This window comes from Ornithodoros turicata, chromosome 2 (assembly GCF_037126465.1).
Source record: "Ornithodoros turicata isolate Travis chromosome 2, ASM3712646v1, whole genome shotgun sequence".
Classification (NCBI taxonomy): domain Eukaryota; kingdom Metazoa; phylum Arthropoda; class Arachnida; order Ixodida; family Argasidae; genus Ornithodoros; species Ornithodoros turicata.
The window spans coordinates 112971718-112985061 of NC_088202.1; the positions used below are offsets into that span (position 1 = coordinate 112971718).

At 43.9% G+C, this 13344-nt stretch overlaps 1 protein-coding gene across 3 annotated transcripts in view; it reads right to left on the minus strand.

The window, feature by feature from the left end:
- The window catches only part of LOC135383958 (neural cell adhesion molecule 1-like), a 341204-nt gene extending 328352 nt beyond the window's left edge, over positions 1-12852 (minus strand). For all 3 annotated transcript variants that reach the window (XM_064613233.1, XM_064613234.1, XM_064613232.1), the window contains exon 1: positions 12548-12852. In XM_064613233.1, coding sequence (XP_064469303.1) covers positions 12548-12686 — 139 coding nt within the window. In that variant the 5' untranslated portion in view covers positions 12687-12852. The remainder of the gene's footprint in view (positions 1-12547) is intronic.
- Positions 12853-13344: the final 492 nt, after the last annotated feature.

The window sequence follows — 13344 nt, forward strand, 5'->3', positions numbered from 1 at the left end:
AGTTTACAGTAGTTATGGAGTAAATCGAACTCGAGGATAAGCGTTCATATTATGTATCCGTGAAAACATAAGTGGCACCATGTTCGCGCTTGTCGTCAAGCGCCGATGTCACGCAATGTGACGTGATGTCGATCAAATGTTACCAAAGTAATGTTACCACTGATAGACGATGCTGGTGCTTGCACTCGTTTAAGTAACATGATATTACCCAAGCTTCAACCCCTCGTACAGGAATACTTTTGTGCGTGGGGCCGATCCCGGGATGGCAACACTATCGTAAATCGTATGATTATGACAGTTTATTGAAACATTTACACCTACACACGTTGGCTACACGACGCAAAGTTGCAGGCGCCATGTTCCTTCGCAAGTGTGTCCATTCACGGGTGGGTTCTTCATTTTTGTTAAGCCTTTTAAAGATTTGTCCTCCACGTGTTTCACTACAGAATTCCTCATCATTTTACGGTGAAAAAATTTGCCCATCTGATCCTATTACTCGTTGTCAAAATCTGTTAGACTGACTTTCTTCATCTTTGGTCTTCGTCTTCCTTCGTCTTCGTCACTTCTTTCGTCTTTTCTCCACCCCGAGGGTATCCTTCAAGCGTGAGGTTACTTCTGTCTTGGTATGATCTCAATTGTATGTAATTATATGCTGGGAATGACACTCATAACTCCGTGTAAGCAGTGGAGGGAGGCAAAGGGTGTGTCTTGGATTACACGGCCTATCAAACGGTCGTCGGGGCAGTATCGCATGCGTTGTTGTTACCAGGAAGACTTTTTCTAAAATTCATCGATATATAGCATTGTTTCCTATCGTACACCGCTCTATTTCTGGATGTTGTTTTTGATTCATGTTCAGTGCAGATTTTTTTTATGTATGTTTGTTTATGATGCGCTTCGTAATATGTCGTGATGTGCGCCAACACTAAGGCCCTTATGGCTGTTCTTGGGCATAAAAAACATTATTATTATTATTCTAAGTATCCTTATTGTTATTACTATTATCATTATTATTATATTTTAGCCGCTCATTCTCACGAAAGTACACTATAACGGCAATTATTGCGGCAATGTGAAAACTCTCATCTCGTTTTCTTTCTACAATCAAACTCAAACTCGAACTCATCTCATCAGCGTCAGCAAAAGTGGCTAACAGCTGCCGCTGGAAATCGCAACACTCTCTGTTATTTTTTTATTCCGCTAGAATGTTCCATGGGGTCCACAGGAAACGCACACTGTATCCCAATTTGTTATGAATCAATGTGCTGGGAGGATATGTGCTTTACGGCAAACTGGTCATAGCTGCAAAAAAAAAAAAAGAGATAGAGAGAAAGAGAGAAATCCCGATCGCGTCCCGGGTGCCACATTTAGAAATAACGAATCACGTTCTCAGTGTCCCAGTTAAAGGTTTCGAAACGGCAACAAAGGTTGCGTGCCTTGATTCCTTCTTCTGTCTGTATGTATTCTAGCTAATCAAAGTAGCGAAGAAAGCCAAAGTGCACCCAGATACGGGAATGCAAGCAACCCACGGTCGTGAGTAAGCAAAATAGAAATAAAATATATAATTGCACACGGACCTAATGTGGCGCACTCTTCACATCGCTTCTATACTCAAACTCATCGTCATCTGAATGTTCTGAATGTTTTGATGCGTATTGAATAAGAACGCGCTCCGTACAATAATTATTGTGATTTTGATATGTATCTGTAGGAAATCGAAAGTTGTGTCATTAAGAGAAATGAAGGCGTATCATGTCTGTATTGCGGACTCATCTAACGCACCTCATAGTTGAGTCAACGGTTCGGAATAACGTAACAGAAATATCCTAGGGTTGTATTCACGTAGCACATTTTGCCCAGTATGGCACCAACGGAGAGAGGAGCTGCGACTTCCCCTAATAATTATATCAGGACACTTGACAGGGAATTGAAAACGTTGGTAAACGCTATGTGCTTTAGTTAAATGACATGTAAAATATTAACGTTGCCATTGTATAGATACTCGTAGGTGCGCTAAAGTTTAGTTAAACACATCACTGAATGTGACCCTCGTTTAACCCATGACAATTAGCTATCCGAAAATATTTTTCAGTCGACTTCTTGAGGTGGGTCAAGACACTTCCGGGTAGCAAACGTTTGCACTCAAATGTACATCTCTATACCGCGGCTTTCCTCCGGAAGCATTTCCTTTCGAGAAGGGGCATGCGGGCAGTCTGAACCTAGAGAGATTCGTATAGAGCCTAGGGAAAGCTCCCGCACGAGCGCTTTCACGTCGTCTCGAGTATATTTGCCAGAAGCGTCCGTGAACCAATCTTCACGCAGCGAGAGCGATTTCATATATTTTGCCCTATTAATCCATGGTCAGAATAGTATTTTCACAATCATTTCACAATCATTCACAAGTTCAGCGCGGCAGCTTGGCATCTCTCCTTGTTATACTTGTGCTTCGACCATTCGCCCTTCTATCTTTCTTAATTGGTTCAGTGCGCACAAAGTACTATCGTGTAACTATTGGGAGTTTTAGTGAGTCGCTTCCGCCCGAAGCAAACGGCCAATTCTGCCGATTCAGAAAGGCTTAGGCGAAGCGAACTAAAGCGACTTCAAGTGAGTCGGATGAATCGTTCCTCTCCAAATCCATTCCAGGTGGATTTTAGCAGCAGCTACTGCATCGGTCTGGATAATTCACAGGTGTTTTCCTCCGTAGTAAACATGGCATATCGCAGCGTACGTTACGACTTTCCCTTTACGTAGGGCTCGAGCGACTTGAGGACGTCACTCAGTGCTTATGTATACTTCGGCAAAACGCACTCATGAGCACGCTCATTCATGCTCCCTCACGCTCAATGTGGCGAATGAGTTGAGCATGAGTCAGCTAATGGAGAGCTGAGCAGGATGTGAGTGAGCATGAGTGAGACAAATGGAGAGCTGAGCAGGAGGTGAGTGAGCATGAGTGAGACAAATGAAGAGATGTAGCGAGTGGTAACGAAAGTCTCCGGATCACCGCGTGCGCTGTGTAGATCAGCCTGACGAATACCGCTATGGGGGTTCCTCCCCACTATCAATCTAACCGTCATCACATGCCATTAAGTCCTTCTCGATATCCGGAACAATGGTAACATAACACCATGGGCGAAGGGCAGTGTCTTGGTTGCAGCTGCTACTGTGATATACTTGTCAAAATCCACACTTCTGAGCATGCTCACTCATGCTCGCTCATGCTGACTCATGCTCAATGTGACGAATGAGTTCAGCATGAGTCAGCAAACGAATATTTGAGTGGGGAGTGAGTGAGCATGCGTGAGCAAACGGTGAACTGAGCATGAAGTGAGTGAGCAGGAGAAGTGTCGATATATCTCAGGCACACTGCGATTCGGTCGCGCGTTCTTGAGACAGGAGGATGAAAAATTCAGCCTTTTTAAAATTCTGTGTTAGCGCCGCGAAGCAGATGCTGCTATGAGCGGCGTGTAGATGTGAACAGATGTAGGGAGGACAGCAATACGGAGTAGGGGACAGGGGCGGGGGGTTAGTATGCGTCCTGGGCCGACTTCAGGGGAAACTGTGCCGACATTCGTCTGGAAAGTCTTCGGGGAAAAAAAAGTCAGTTTCGCTTTGAAAATGTTTGCATCACCCGCGTAAGACCAACTCTCCATATAGTTAGACTGTGAGGACCAACACCGAACAGGGAATTAGAGGGGATGATGAATTTTGCATAGCTCTCATACGCCAACCCTGGACGCTTTCTATCGAGTGGAATACTCTACTGAATACGTCGCTGCATCCAAGAACATCCCGCAGAAATATTTACAACGTCCCTAACCGAAAAGATCATCTAAGTGGTTCTGCGAGCGCTCTTCAAACAGCCGCCATTTTCCCTTGGCGATGTCATTAATCGGTCATGGCCTTTGAGTGAAACAAAGCGACTCAGGACGTGTGAGTCGTCCCGACGAAACCGTGCTCTCGAGGACTGCACTCTAAATCCGGTCCCCCTTATCGTCCCCCTTAACGGCCTGTAACCTGTGTTCCAGGGGTTACACTGGCATTTCCCCCTTAAAACCATGGGTTACTTCGTCTAGAACCCATTCCAAGGGTTACATGAGCCCGCTGTAACGCTTCGGCACCGTGCTACAAGGGTGACAGTGACGTGTCATCGATGTCACCCTTGAAATATCACCCTTACGTAATTCCAGTCACCCATACTCTCAACCGTAACCCTTATTACGAGGACAAGAACGAATTTGCTACAAGTTTCGCGTCTTCTGCGCCTGCGCTTAAACATTCAAACTGAACGGACGCGGACGCTCGGAGCTTCGAGTCCAGGCTTGGATCAAGTTGTCTCTGCGACCCGTTGGCTTTGAACTCTTCCGTCTTGTTGTTGTTGCTGTAGTGATGTTCACTTCCGAGGACATTCGCGGCAACTTTTGCGGTCGGTGCAAGCAAAATGAGTGTGATTGTGCTGAGTTTATGAGGAAGATTGAGGATCATGCCGGCGACCGCACTGGGTGGTGTGTGTTCTGCGGCCATTCGCCTTCAACACAGGGGCGTCTTAAATCAATTGGTGAGTGTCTTCCGCAATTATTAAAGCCATGAATTGTGCTGTCGCAAAACAAACAAGGGGCGGTGCTTTTTGTAGACGTGCCTCGCGTTGAGGAGATGGTTGTGGCCACCATTCGCGACGAAACAGTGAGTTTGTAACGGTGTGTATCTCTTCTCTTTTTACATTTTTCCTGTCTTTCTTTTAAGGTGTGACCGGCTTTTGAGAGCGAGTGTAGCTGTCTGACGTAAGCTAAGGCTTGTTCATGCATGTGTCTTTTCAAGATGCAGAAACAGTGATGACCTGGGTACACCAGGATCGAATTTCACGGTGCAGTAAGCCTCTGTGTACAACTGTTCGACTATTCTAGAACGATTGGAGTACAAGCTACGGTACACCACCAGGATAACGCAAGCCGCAGAGTGAAGTCTCATACAATATCTTGCATGTACTTGTCAGCATTTCGTATCTGGTTCCCAGGAGCAGATTTGTTGTCAGTAATTCAGATCCGTCATGTTGTCAGTACTCACATCCGCATTAACAGACAGCTGGCTTAACGAAGCAAACTAATGTTTCCCGACTCTGAGTAGTTGTGAAATAATTTTGTAATTTGTCATTTAGCCATAATAAATCGATGTGTTCCATACTCGGATTTCATGTACAAGTGTGCATGCGTTTATTTTATCACAAACACAATTTTATTTTCATGCCTGTACACTGCCACTTCTCTAGAAGTACATGAGCTGGGGCCACATGGCGATGCACTCAGCGAGCGGGCTTCACCACAAGCTACACTGCTGTAAGGGGAAGAGCGCTGCAGAGGACTGGTAACCCATAAAGCGGGGTTCAGCGCCTACGGGAAGGGTTACGTTTCGTAACCCATAAGGCTAAAAAACTGCGGCCTTGAGTGTCACCCTTATGTGCAGGCCACGCCTACATAACCCGTACAAAAGGGTTAGACCATAACCCCTGATGTAAGGGTTAAAAAATGATCATTTTTTAACCCTTACTATGGGTGACCAAATTGAGTGTGGCTCTACCGTTCGTAATGCGCACGCGCGATCGGTCATTTCCCTTGAGCGAAAGTGACTCGTGAATACTCTTTAATGAAGCTAAAATGCACGAAAGTAACCTCATTTCATTGCTTAGACGTATGACATACACACCATATTTTTATGGGCGTTTCTTTACAAAAGCGGGTGCTTATGCCATAATTTTGCTATTCAACTGCCAAGAGGTCGACTATGATGCTCATGAACTCAAACGGCCCACTTGTCTCCAATCACTCGACATTTCGTTGAAAACGTCCAAAGTGAAGTAACGCTCTCTAGACTAGCATTCGTCCAGCCTTTGCGCGGGAAGACAAGCTGAATGTAGTTTCGTGTTTAGCTTATAATCTATAAGGCAGTTCAATAACCTTGCATTCATTAAAATATTAAATTTATCCGTTGCCAACGTATGGCATGACTACCTATAAACTTGCTCTTTTTTTTTAAATCTTATTCTTAAGACCTCGGAGTATATGTCGCCTGACTGGAAGCAATTTCCGTTAGAGAATTACACGAGGGAATTCTATACTACAGCTTGCTTTCAAACTGCTTGTCGCTGTCACAGCTCCATTAATGCCGGCATTGCGCCATTGATAATGCACGGCTCGTTAAATGATAGTTATTTCGCATATTTTCGTGGATTTGTATATTGAGGGGTACACATATAAGAATTTTCTGAGTATCGTGCTGCAGTGTCATACTTTGTATATTGTTCAGCGATATCTTTCTGTTGCAGTAAAACTTAAAACGCTATTCCGTCAAGTACCAAAGTATCAAAGCATATCCCACAAAGAGGTGCATTGTTTGGTACTTTGGTACCTGACGGAATAGGGCTTTAAGTGATGTAAATAAATAAACGAAGAAAATGGCCACAATGACCTTCACACACTCTTTCCTGTCTAGAACGTGTTCAAGTAAACATCATATAAACAGACTACAAGCAGGCTGAAGTTGAAGAAATCGCGGTGACCCGGCAATAACATTCTGATCCATAGCACATATCTAAGGAAGTTGATAAGACGATTGAAATGTTTGCTGCACTCCAAATCGAATATTGAGAGGTAACATGTTAAAGAAATATTCCAAAAGAACGAAGTTTTTTCTGTCAGGGACTCCAGGGATGACATTCTATACACGAAAATGCCTGTCATTATTCCTAATGAACGTGATGTGAAAGTCTTTCATGTGTATCGCCCCTTGGATGATGCACAAAAATGTTTGTACAGTATTAGTCAATAAATATGACACGTGACAACAACGGATAAATCGTGGCTTGCATATATGAAGACTTAGATAGACAGACTCCGTATTACAGTCGAAACAATGCGAAACGTACGTGTCGAAAACCCCACCCGGCACACGTTCGCTGCTTTTCTCTCACAGTCAGCTGCCTGATAAGCCTAAGCATGCAGCTGCTATCGCCGAGAAAAGGGGTCCGAGGCTGACAAGGAGCAACCAATACGTTGCTTAGTTTTGTGTCTCACAGTCACATACCACGGGAAATGCACGCCTTACAATTATTGAGTTCACTGCACGGTAGATCACGCCATATATGCTTGTTGCCCGGGAGAAAGTAATCATGTAGCGAGAAGTGGTTACTATATACAGGGTATTTCAGTTAAATGCTCGGGCCAAATAATTCACGAGCGAGTGTATCAATCGAATAAATTTCTATTTTACAAGTATCTGTCCGATACCACCTACAAGCTGGCTGCCGTGTGAATAAGTGGGAGGCGTTCATTATTCAAATAAAATTTCGAATGAGTTTCGTGAAAAACATAACTTCTAAAGCAGGGCGCCGTCGGCATTCAAGTGGGTACTACACCTTTTGGGACCTTCACTGGACACCTTTTAGAGAAATATCGGTCACCGGAGCGGGTCATTTGTTGCAATAATTAATTCGTTTCGGTTTGCATGTTTTTGTCGCGGCTGGCCGCGGTGAAGCGCAAAAGCACGCTCTTCTACTCCTTAATCCACCAATGAATTACGTCGGTTTGCGCTTCGCGGCGACCAGCCGCGACAAAAATATGTAAACCGAAACAAATTGATTACTGCAACAAATGGCGCACTTCAGTGGCAGATTTTTCTCTAAAACGGGTCCACTGAAGGTCCCAAAGCGTCAATACTCATTTTAATGCTGACGGCACCGTGCTTCAGAAATTATGTTTTTTCACGAAACACATTTGAGTTTTTTTATTTAAACCATGAGCGCATCACACTCGTTCACACTGTGCGCATCTTGTAGGTGGCATCCGACAGATACTTCTACTAAATAAGGAAGTTATTCGAGTGGTGCACCAGTTCGCGAATTACTTAGCAAGGATATTTAACTGAAACTCCTTGTATAAATGTGTATATATATATATATATATATATATATATATATACGCATGGCGCCGAGCTTCAACTTTTCGATATTCAATATCGCACGGTAATTGTACCATACCATTAAATTCACTACAAAATAACGCACGGTGGCTGAAATCACCGCTCGTTTACGCGCCAACAAAAATGGTATCCTAAATGTTGCTACATTTAAGGACGGTGCCGCCCACGCCCCGAAAAGAAAACTCTGTAGGCTGCTACCTGTTAGGCAACGCCCGAGTGTGCGATCTTAACACAGTCGCTCAGTCAAGTCGCGTGACACCCACAATGTACCCAGTTAAAAATTTATACGCGGTATTCCTGAGTTCGAGAACGAGGCCAAGAATCCCTGAAGGCATCCTGAATCCTGAAGGCTGTGCCAAAGAAACAAAACGACGCGACTTGCTATGTCATTATGTTAGCAACATGCATTTTGGTTTTCTATTCCGTAGGTTCTATAAGGGTGCCAGTCAGTTAAACGAATAACGAAGAAACCCCCCGAAGAATCGCTGAGGGGCACCGTGCTTTATCGCTAATTCATGTATGATTTGTCTCTAACTAATCTCCTGTTTTGTTGTAGTATAATGACGTTCGTTTGAAGAGTCCCGCCTTGGTTTGATTTCGGTGTACACGAGTACATGAGGCTACCGTCAGTTATACGAGAGGGAGGTATCCGGTGGGATTGGTGATTCCGTTAAAATCGAGTAAGCGCGACTGAACAATAAAATGTAGTTGACCAATTAAATTACATTTTCGAATTATACCTAAAACAAATTTAAAAAGAGCATTTGTAATCCCTTGTCCGCTAACACATTACCCGATGATCACAGTTTTGACAGCAGCTTCGAAAGACTTCGTTCTTCTTCTCTTGGCTACTTCGTAATAACTTATTTCACCTTTTATACCGAATGCTCTCTACCTCGTGCCCCTGTGTCGACGATTTTCCCGATCAACTAGTTGACTGGAGAAACAAACGTTCGTTTCACATTGTTATTTCGAAATATTACTTGTCATACTACAGGCTCACGTATACACATGTAATAAAAAAAAGTCCATACTTTTCTCTACAACCACCACCACCACCATCATCATGGTTAGGAACGAAAACTATAATGTCGGGTTGCGGAAATAATTTCTGAAATTGCCCCATATTTCGCTAAAATAGATTTGCTGCGAGATACCGACTTCGCAAAACGTATATCCTGTGGTGAGATGAAAGTGCTTATCGAAAGGTATATGCATTCCCTAACCGGCAACGAACGCACGCAAACAAGCGAAACCACCTAAGCTGGTACGTTTTGTGCCATATTAACGGCCCATGCAAAGTCCTTCTGAGTTACTATGCATAAAGAAACGTATACATATACACATAAAAAAAAAGAAAACAGCACAGAATACGAAACTATATTTCTGCTTTCGCAACCAAGCGATATAACAAATCACTTTGATAGATGCTCGTTTGCTTTGACGCTTTCTTGTCTTTATATTTATTTCTTTTTTTCTGCGCGCTATCCCTTCAATTAGCCTTTGTTTGGAGAGTTATACGCCTGCAGCCAATAAGCAACAAACATGCGGGAATTGTGTGTACCGGTTGCCCTTCACATAATTAGCGTAATTAGCCGAGCACGAAAGGATCTTTTTTAGAGCCTCTTTCCAGATCCTCTTGCATCGTTACATGTTTAGATGTTTATGCCAGGCACTTTCAATTTGCTCGACTGAGCTTACTATTAAACAACGGTTGCAATGCCACATATCAAGCCTCATAACAAGGATGGGGGTAATTACCGCAGGAAGCGGTTCATTTCTTGGTTGCAATGGCACTCAGCTATGAACCCAAAAGAATAAACTGTTGCATTCGTCGCCAGCTCGGTAGGAATCAGGCTGAAATGAAAAGGTACTCGCGTTAAATAACCGCACAAATTCATATGCAGAAGCTGTTGGGAATGAGAAGAAAAAAAAAACAGCTTTCTGTCGGAGTTTTTCGTCAGAGCACTTTGGCTCTATTCGCAGACCCAAAAGCTAAGGTGCCCTTTCATGATGAGTACCGAAACGAATTCAAGAGTAAGATATCCAGAAGCATTTCAACTGTTAATGTCGATGCTTCGCAACGGTTTCCTGCTCCTACGCTGAACAGAATCCACTTCGAAAGCACATGAAGTGGAAATTTTAGCTCTACCCGATATGATATACGTTTTCAGTATGGAAGCCTGAGGATTCCACGTTTTTTTTTTCTTTTTTTTTGTGTGTAAGTTTTTTATTCCCTGATATTTCTCGATGAGTATCATAAAAGTAAAATGAGAAGTTACGTGAACTCAAAGGGTGCTTCTGGCACGCATAAGACAGATATTCTAACGAGGAAAGTTGGTGATTGTTAAAGAAAAAATATGACGATCGTAGTTCCACAAACGTCAAAAAATTGGGAGTTGGTTTACACGTAAGGTGGGGTCCCGGGTGGGTGGGTGAAACCCACCACTTCCACAAACGTGAATTCGTCCATTCCACAGCACGCGTCAAAAGTTACGTTCATGCACTAGAATCTATAGCGCAGGACGAAAAGCGATAGGCAACATCATGGACAGTCGAAGTCAGCGAAGGGCAATGCCGATCATCTCACAGCACACATTTCTAGTGTCCTTCGTTAAAGCACTATGACGAATTTCCTTTCTGACTGACAAATTGACGGTGGTCGGATTCGAACTCACCACCTCCCAGTCTTCAGCACGACCTAGCCTGCCAAGAACAAGCGGACAACTTTTACCCTCTTTGACTTGCCGCTGGTGTGTACGTTAATAATTGTTGTTGATGACTGATGATAAATCACTGCTGTTCCCGCACCTGCGGGACCTTAACGTATTTACAATATAAAATCAACAATAAATAAACCCTTCAGTACTGACAGATCACGTTATCACATACCACATAATAGCATATTCCAATTGACGCAGAAGGTTACATTCACGAAATCAGTAAGCCTATGACATGAAATCGTGTGGGAACTTTTGATCCGCTCTAGATAAATGACAGTTCACGTTCAAGTCCAGTGAATGGCATTGCTTTGTTGAAGACGGGCACTTCGGAAGCATCTTTTCATGATGGTTATAATGGAAAAAACTGAAAAGAAATACAAGACGTGAAAAAATTACAAAGAAAACAAAATTACCGGATGGTTACGATTTTGTAACGCGAATTTCAGCGGTAGCTGTTGTGTGTTGATGTTGATACCTCTGTTGCTGATATATGCACAACTATTTTAGAGTGACGAGTACTGCCTTGGGATCTGTGAAGTGAGTGGTGATGTGCAGAGCTGGGATTAGCGGGACAAATATATTATTAAAATTGGGACAAAAGTGGGCCAGGAAACGCTGCAAAATCGGGACACTTTCCGAGACGCACTTAACGTACCCATGTCTGAGTACGTCAAAATTGCTTTTATTAGCTTTAGATTACTTGTTTTGCATCACCGAAACCGAAACGGAGGGTTTTGTGATACAGCCACAGAGATTTCCCGGGACGTTCCCGTTAACAGCTACCTCTGTAAAAGGAATGTGTACGCATTGTTTTGGTTACGCGTCCAATGATTTTCACATCGTTCTCCTTTTTCCGCTGTACTACACTTTCCCAGCTTTAGACGTTCGTCATGATCCTTCTATCACTGCACGCAGCAGTCTTCCATTGAGTGCGAGCAGCAGCGTTATCTCGCGTACCCGATACAGATACCCGATAGGTGGAATCAGGAACGTGCAATCAAATATGTTGATCAATATGCCCAAATCAGAGCCCGGCACTAGAAAAGCATCTGTGGTACGTTAAGTTCATGGAACACGTCGTATTAAAACCGGGCAAGGACAAACGATGGTATGCAAATGCCGTGCGCGGTCGTGTTCCAACCGAAGGAAAAAAAAAAAAAACTCTGAGGTACCATCTCTCATTTCAGCGAACCACCTGGAAACCGTAAATTATATGATCACATCCCATTGTTGAGATAAACGACCGCCGCTATTACGCGCAATCTTGGAGTCCATCGAAGACCATTTAGAAGGATGTTATCCATTGATTTTGAGGAGACCTTACAACTGCTATTTCAATCGCGGCGATCGGAGTAGACTGGCGGCCTGCATCAGATGACAGTGTACAGAAACCTGGGTCAGGAAACAGGGGTGTAAAGAAAAAAAAAGAGAAATTATCTTCAAGCTGTCTTTTGTATCTATATATGCAAAAGTTACCTATCGTTCAAATAGACCAAAACTGTGTGTAATGCGGACCTGTTTTGTACACACGTTGGCATTGAATATGGCTCCTAACAGCAACGGGCGACTATTGGACTTACTACAATTTGTTACCTTCTGCTTAATAACGAAATGAGTAATAATGTCAGGTAACTCGGCTTACTCCAGTATAACCACCCCAGGGTAGGAGTCGTATGCAGCACCTAGACGCACGACACCCACGCCACTTACTCGGTAAAGTGGACTTCCCGCCAAGCAACTCTGTCATATATAGGCTGCCAAGTTCACCCTACTTGTCAACACCGTATTACACGTGAATTCACTCATTCTTCCCGTTCCCGCAAAGGGGCAAAGCAAACTTTTATCCCGCTACTCACCAAATGGTTGCTCTTTGTTAGCAGGCGACTGGATGAGACTTCCTCTTTCCCATCTGTGAGCTGAAGCACACCACGACAAACCTAGCACAAGCAGTCGCAATGTGGTCGGAAACAGCGCTGGTCGCACACCAGTAGCCATCGCGTTTCACATGAGAGGCGCACCAGAATCACACGATGATCCGCATCCCTGGCACAGCACAATATCAGCGGGAAAAGAGAAAGAAAGCGCTTGGAGTAGCAGCAGCAGTAGCGGGAGTTGACAAGGGCCTTGCAGCGACACTTGGGCCAGCGTGGAAATATTCCGGGCTGAGTCCTGTCCCCGCTCTGCGGCGCACTATCTCCGCGGCTCGGCCCCCAACATCGATCCACGTGAGCAGCGAACGGCCCGCAAGACGGCGCCACAAACGTGGAACGCAACATCTTCCAACCCGGTGTGCACCAAACCAGGGTTCAACGAGCACACCGTCGCGGGCATTGCCGGTTAAAGGTCCTATAATAACGCGCGTCATTTTAATATGGAGGGGAAAGGGACAGGAGTACGGAAGTCAGGAATTGAGTAGCTGAAAAAATGTATCGTTTCATACGTACAGTGTACCGCAATAAGCACTGAAAATGTTGCTCCCAGATTCACATTGATAACGACAATTACAACTTTTTTTGCCCATGTGACTGTGATTGATAGATAGATTGATTGATTTATTCAGATATTTAAAAAAACATGGGGATGTGAGACCACACAAAGTCGGGTCAGTTTACTCCACTAATCGTGAGCAAAAATATATATATATATATATATA